Source organism: Pyrgilauda ruficollis, unplaced genomic scaffold (assembly GCF_017590135.1).
Source record: "Pyrgilauda ruficollis isolate IOZ18807 unplaced genomic scaffold, ASM1759013v1 scaffold118, whole genome shotgun sequence".
Taxonomy (NCBI): domain Eukaryota; kingdom Metazoa; phylum Chordata; class Aves; order Passeriformes; family Passeridae; genus Pyrgilauda; species Pyrgilauda ruficollis.
Window position 1 is genome coordinate 375900 of NW_024510099.1, and position 7176 is coordinate 383075.

General features: G+C 42.3%; 1 protein-coding gene across 1 annotated transcript; it reads right to left on the reverse strand.

The window, feature by feature from the left end:
• Positions 1-2086: 2086 nt before the first annotated feature.
• Positions 2087-3050, reverse strand: FSHB (follicle stimulating hormone subunit beta). The gene is made up of 2 exons (XM_041485091.1): positions 2892-3050; positions 2087-2323 (listed from the first exon to the last, which is right to left on the reverse strand). The coding sequence occupies exons 1-2, from the start codon at positions 3048-3050 to the stop codon at positions 2087-2089; spliced, it is 396 nt and encodes a 131-aa protein (XP_041341025.1).
• Between the last annotated feature and the right edge of the window lie 4126 nt (positions 3051-7176).

A 7176-nucleotide genomic window follows, 5' to 3' on the forward strand; every position in this document is an offset into this window, starting at 1 on the left:
ATACAGATCTATTTTGGAAACATACTTTTTACATATTTTTTTTATTGCAAGCTGCTTTGTTTTGCAATTGTAGTTCAAAATCCTCTAATTTAGAATGGAATAATTGCTGAATGGAATAACATGCTTAGTTTTAACTGAAATTGAGTCTCACTCATTTCAGTTTTAAACATGAGTCAATGTGATTTATCCATTACTTCACCACTTTTAAAGCTTCACTAGACCAAAGAAAATATTCATGCATATAAATCTTATAAATAAAAACAAGAGAATGAATACCTTTTAGTAAAAAAAGCTAAAAACTACATTAGTTAAAATATCTATTATCTATTACAAGACAGATTCAGAGTGACAGGCAAATCCTCCTTAAATAAACCCTCTGTAAAGGTCTCAAAAGAAGACCTGCCAGGTAACTCCTCCTTCCTTGCCCTGCCTGGTGCTGAATTATCTTTTCCTGCCATTCCTAGCAGGTTCCAGGTGTTCTGGGAGACCTGTGGTGCTCACTGACCCCCAGACCCCACACCCTTCCTTCATCCATCCCTTCCTCTTCCTCCTCCCAGCCCCTGACAGCTTCTTGCAGCGTGTGTGGCTTGCAGAGGATTTGCTGGTGCCCTCTCTGAACCTTTGATCAGTAGTTCTGCTCTCTTTGGACACGGAGAGCTCACCGCTCTGCTCTGCGTGACACTCTTCAAGCATGTGAAATGCTCTGCTGATGTTCCCCCTAAGTGGTCCCTCCCCTAAGCAAAACAACCACATTTAAATCAACCTTTTTCTCCTAGGATTTTTTTTTTTTTAAGGCCTCTCTCCATTCTTATTCTGTTTGTGTGGATTTTCTCTGGATTTTCAGCACTGTGAAGTTCTGTCAGAAATAACCACCCAGCCAAGTCCCTGCCCTGCAGAGCTGAGTGGTGGAGGTAGCTTGTGTCTTGTAGGCTCTGCTCCTTGCACTCCCACTTTCCTGCACCTCTGGGTGCTGTTGGATGCTGTTGACAGCACCAAGCCTGCAGTGCCAAGCTGCTGCAGAATCCACTCTGTCCATGCTGTGCCTGTGCAGGGGATGGTTCTGGTGAAGAACGCTGTGTTTTCATTTTCCCCACAGGATCTCATTCTGTAGGCTTTGTATTATTTTCTCAATAACGTGAGGTAATTTCCCATGCTGATTGTCAGTCCTCCAGCTCACTTCCAGGCCACCCCAGCTTGATCCAGAGTTAGGTTGCTGCAGAGTTCTGTGAATTTCCATTCTCTGAGGGGACTCCTGTGAACGGCTCTCAAGGCACATCACCACACCATCACACTGCTGGGGTCAGGTGCCTCTGGATCCATCCCTAAACTTTTTTTGAGACTCCTGTGCTAAATAACACTCAGCATTTCTCTTTACTACCTTCTGCACTCAGCTGAAAATAGAGAGCTGATGATTTCTTCAAGTTAGCCAGGTACGAAGCAGAGTTGATGTTACTTGTGTTGCTGTGACAGTGAGGCTGAGCGAACAAGCCTTACTGAGAAAGTACAAGAATTCAGGTGGCATTCAACATTTGAACATAGATTTTGGCTCTTAAATGTGCATGCTGTTATTATTGGCAGAGCATAATGACTATGTGAAACGTAATGCAAAGAAAAATCAGTCAGGATCTCAGCTGAGGGAGGTTTACAGTCCAGCTAATAGAACCACAACAGGCAGCAAGGCTTTAAAAAGTAAGCATGTTCTTAGGAGAGATGAAAAGCAGGAGATGATAAAGACTTGGGAACTTTTTGAAAGCACTGAATCACATAGAATAATCTCTGTGAACCAGGCAGTGGAAATACAGGAATATAAATAAGTTGTGCTAAAGAGGAAGAGGGGGAAAGGCAGAAGAAATTGGAAGCAGCATTTTTTATAAACCTATGAAAATGATTTTAAGGCAGATGATAGGTTAAGTAAGGAAGGCATGAAGAGGAGTTTAGTCAGTAGCTCTTCATTTGGCCTTAAAAAAATCTTTGTTTCAGTCTTGGCAGTTTGTAAATACCTAGCCTGTAACCTTCCACTGAAACCTGAAGAGTACCTTCACCTAGCAGGGAACATTTCAAGCCCAACTGCTGTCCCCAGTGCCCCTCACTGGTTGCTCCCATTCTGACTGAAGGAGCAGTAGGATGGCCCCAGTCCCCTGACAGTGCAGTCAGTGGTGTCAGTGTCACAGCTGTCACAGTGGCACTCTGTAGCTACCGGGTATGAGTAAAAAGATTCAGGGTGGTCACCGCAGCCAGGGATCTTCACTGTTTCATACACAACCTCCTTGAAGGTACAGGTCTGCTGAGCAGTTGATACTGGAGGATATTTATATACTGGATCCTGAAATTAGAAGGAAATAACCATTTAAAATTTTGTTATGGGCTAGATTTCAAAATTTTTATAAAATGGGAAAAGCCCACTGAGATCAAAAGCATTTAGGTCTGATTCATCTATTTTCATTTAGATCCTTAATTTTCCCCTTTCAGGAAGACTGAAACAGCAAATTTGTCTCATCCCATCACCAGACAATCTTTCAGGTCAATTGCTTGATTCTTTAAATCATTTGAAAGAGCAGAGGAGTCTACATAGGAATGGGTGCTTTATTCTATCTGCTTGCAGCCACAAATTGAGCACAAGGCAGAGATCCAGACTATAATTCTTTTAACTGTGGTCATACACTATGAACATAATATATGCAGCCAGTCAATTATCTGAATTTTTACTATGATATTTCACCCTTCTGTCTGTGCTTCAGATTGGCTGTGCATCTACTCTAGTGTTACTCAGTTATTCAGCCTGTTTTTCACAAGGCTCACCCTGCCTGTGTCTTTGCTACAGACTGCAGGAATGGGGTATCCATCCATCACTTGAAATACTCAATTCTGGTGCCTGAAATTGCGAGTCTCACCTTGGTGAAGCAGTACCCTGAGCACCACGTGGCATTCACTGTGATGCAGAATTCACATTCTTCTCTTTCCACGGCAATGGTGATATTGGTGAGCTGGCAGCTGTTGCAGCAAATGGCTTTCCAGCAAAGCAGCAGCACATAGCAGTTAAGTGTCTTCATCCTGTCTGTAAAGCAAAAATGTAAGTCAGCTGGAGAAACATGTCTGGTTATTTGCAACAGGAAATAGTTAGAGAAGCAGGGAGAAACTGAGTCTCTGCTTTATCCTCAAGTGGCTCTGTAAGAGCAAGAGTTCAGAATCATCAGTGAGAACAGAGACATGAGATAGATCTTCCTTGTTTGCTGCTCAAGGAGTTTGGTTTTCCTAGGCAATGGAAATGGCATGGCAGCAATCTCTGCCAAGTGGTAATAATAACAGAATACCCTGCCACTGGCAGTGAAATATTTTGATCTAAGTTTCTGGAGGGAGAATGTATCCTATCTGTAAGGACAAAGAAAACAAAAAGCAAGAGAGAAAGAGCAAAGTATAATCTATTTTTCAGAAGCAATTAATTACTTTAAGAGTTTGCAATGTGAAAAAAAGATTTCTTCATCAGGATCTGATGAAACTTACCTGTATTCTAGTTGCCTTCCTAGAAGTACCAGCTGTAGTGAGAAGAAAGCCCTGTGCTTTCCTTTTATACTGGATTGGGTGTAATTAATACCTTGAGGATTTGCAGTGTCTTAATGCAGCAAGCATTAGTTTGGGACTTGGTGAAAGAGGATTAATGTTCAGCCAGACAGTGAGATTAAGCCTTGTTGAGAGGAAAAAAGAAAAGCCAAACACACTCGGGAAGAGATGGTGAAGGTTACTGTGACAGTGTCTCTCCCCACATGTCACCGGGTTTGATTCAGTGGCATTTAGAAATAGCTGAGCCATTTCACAGTTGGAAAAAAGGTTGAGAAGCCTATTTTTGGAAATGAAATGTTCAGGTGCTTAAACTGCCCCGTCAGCCCTCAAAGTGATGGCTTGGGGTGCAAGCTGGTCCTCTGGCAGTGGAGGACCCCTCACAGTGCTCTAGTGTTTCTTAGCTAATGATTGTTTTCTTGTTTTTTCCAGGGAAATTTTCAATTTTAATTGGTTGTCTCTGAGTTAGGTCTTGCCCAGTGAACTGCATATGTATTTATTCATTGATCCAATAAAGCTGGTAAAGTGAATTTTGTTAAACCATGAAAAACTCCTCTTTTTTTTTTTTGCCATTCTTTTCTAGCCCAGTATATGCAGCCCTGGTTCCTGTCATGATCACTTTTTTTAACTTATTTGAGGGATATTTGTGTTGTGGAAAGGGACTGTTAAGATGTCATAATGAGGCTCCAGATTTGTGTTTTTATGTCTGTGATCTCAGATGAAATATTTTCATGTTCCAGGGAAAATTCTAATGTTTTTAACTGACAACCATGCAAACTCAGCTTGAATGTATTCCCTGGTTTTCCATGGGGATACAGGAGGCTGTGGATGGCGTTTGGGGATACAGGAGGCTGTGGATGGTGTTTGGGGATACAAGAGGCTGTAGATGGTGTGATACAAGAGGCTGTGGATGCTGTTTGGGGATATAAGAGGCTGTGGATGCTGTTTGGGGATACAAGAGGCTGTGGATGGTGTTTGGGCATTTCCTGCATTCACAAGTTAGGGATGTGTGCCTCTTCACCAGGACAACAACAGAGGAAGATCTCTGAGCTCCACATGCCATTTTCGGGGAGGATGACTCACAGCAGCACTGTGTTTACTATTACCTGCCCAGAACAGCCAGCCTTGCTTTGTTATGACTGTTCTATTATGGTCAGTCTGACTTTTACAGAAATCCATCCCTGAAAGAAACCTAGACAAGGACATGCAGTTTAAAAGCATTTTATCATGAAAATCAATTCTCAATGGCCTATTAGGTTCCTGCAGACGGGGTGTTTTTCCAAGTGGCTTTTACAAATGAGCCCTTTAAGTGTGTCATACCTTCCTGGGGTCCTGCAGACCAGCCATCTGTTCCACTTTCCCTGCAGTACCTGCATTTCTAAATGAATTTTGCGTTGCACCAAAGTTATGAAGTGAGCTGAACATTTTCCCTGGGCGTCTCCTGTAATAAAAATATTGTTTGAATGAGAAGACAGTTCAGTTAAATCTACAAAGAAATCAAAAAATTAGACCTCTTCCTCTGAACTAATATAAACCCTGTGACTGTTTGATAATGGTCTTTGTGTCATTTAGTGTCAGCACAGTCTGTCTCCTCAGAGGAGGTTCATAGTTGCTGCAAATCTTTAATTCCAGAGAGGCCAGACAGAAGCTGATTATTTTTGTTATATCCCTACTGAGGATCTGATCTTTTCCAAGTACTAATTTATGCAAATTAAATAAGAGGAAATAAGTTCCATTTGCAGAGGGCAGTACAGAAAATATCCGATCTGTTTCATGTTTTGAAGAAGTCCTACATATTGACTAAAAAAATAGTTTCACAAGCAGACAGTGCAAGTTTAGCCCCTGCCATGTTGTACCTTCACTGTCCCAGCTCTCAGCCGCCTCACTTCTGGGAACACAAGTTAAAAAACAAGTTATTCTACTAAAAGGAAAATCTGTCTTTTACAGCACTGTTGTAAATCCGTATTTGTTCCACAGTGAGACAAAGAGGTGTGGCAGTGTAAGTGATGGGATTGATTGGAGAGTGTGAATGAGGGCTGGGATTAGCAGAAAGTCTTCTCCTGAAGAGTTCATCAAGTTCATAAACACCAGACAAACCCTTGAATGGAAGGTTTGTCCTGATTTCAAGGGCCCTAAGGGAGCAGTTGGTGGCCAAGACCTCTGCACTCTGCTGGAGTGAGTGCAGGAATCTGGGAAATGCTGGCAAGGGAGATCCTCAGCGTGAGCAGGGGCTGGTTCATCAAACACAGGTGCTGCTGGGGGTGAGGACTCTCCAAATTTAGTGCAAGTCACAAAGGACATGAGATTCACATGGCTGTGTGGTGCCTTAGTGGCTTCTATTGATATTTTTTTTGGTGTTCTGTGGCTCTTTCCCTTGCACTGTTTACTGCTGTAACCTAGCAAGCCATTGCCACCACCACTGTCACAAGGGAGCTTTAGCTGTGCTTTTTTAATCACTTCAAATACAAGTGCTGTGACACATTTTGCTCTTATTTCCTTTCTAGCAGCAAATGCTTGTTTTCTTCTGCTTGTGCTTTGCTGGTTGGTTTGTTTATTTTGAGGGTTTTGTGTGTGTATGTGGGATATTGTTTTTTGGTTCTGTCTGGATATTTTTTGTTCTGCAAAAGCATCTAATACAGAACTGAAAGCTTTTATGTTCTTTATATGTCCTTAAAAAAAGGAATTTATTTTTTCAAGTGTGGTGGTGCTAAGACTCAAGATTCTGTTACTACAAGTTTTAAGTCTGTCTTGCTTAAAAGAAGGCAGTTTACATATCTAAGAGAACTTCAGCATCTGTCCAAGTGCTATTGAAAGACTTGGTATATGTGTGCAACACATCCACCACGAGTCATAAATCTGACTCTGTCCTGATGGAAAATGTATTCAACCTTTTAGTGGGAAAACAACATGTTGGGTATAAAATACCTGTGACTATTCCAGCTGCAGCCTAGCTTTAGCTTCCAAAGTAACCTTAAATACTTACATGTTTTTAAACTTAAAGGTGTCAGGGGATGTGGTTTTAAGCTGATGCTCATGGTTGTGGTTACACGTTTTAGCTCTTGATAAACAGATGTGTTAGTGAGGATGACAGCTTCTGCATATGAGAGCTGGTTGGCAGTGGAAGTGTCCAAGGTGCTTAAACCTGTGGCTTAATTCCCTTTCTGTGTGTTCCACCCCATGAAGAAGTGGAGCAGTGCATTCAGTGCCACCCTGCTGAGTGTGTGCCCTTGCCAGGTTTCTTTGGCCACTGCCTGTCTTGACCAAGCACTCTTCCTTTCCCCTGTCTGTGCCCGTCCAAATGTTTTCCTGCACAGCTCCAAGTTTACCCTGAGGTTTACTGCTGCTCCCCAGGGACTGGCTAAATGGATATCCTTGAAGTACCAAGCTTGCAAATTGCTTCTGTGCTGCAGCCTGAGCTCCCTCTGTGGTGTTGGAATTTCACAGCACAGGCCTGAGCTGAATAAATGGTCTGGAGTTTTGGTTTTCCCTTTTGTTGCTGTTGGTTTTTGTTGCTTGCCGCTGGTGGGAGATGACTTTGGCCACTGCTTTACCTTTCTCTGTGCCTTTGGGGTTTACTGTGATTCTTATTGAAATCACACTGCCTTCCTTCAGTGGTGCCTG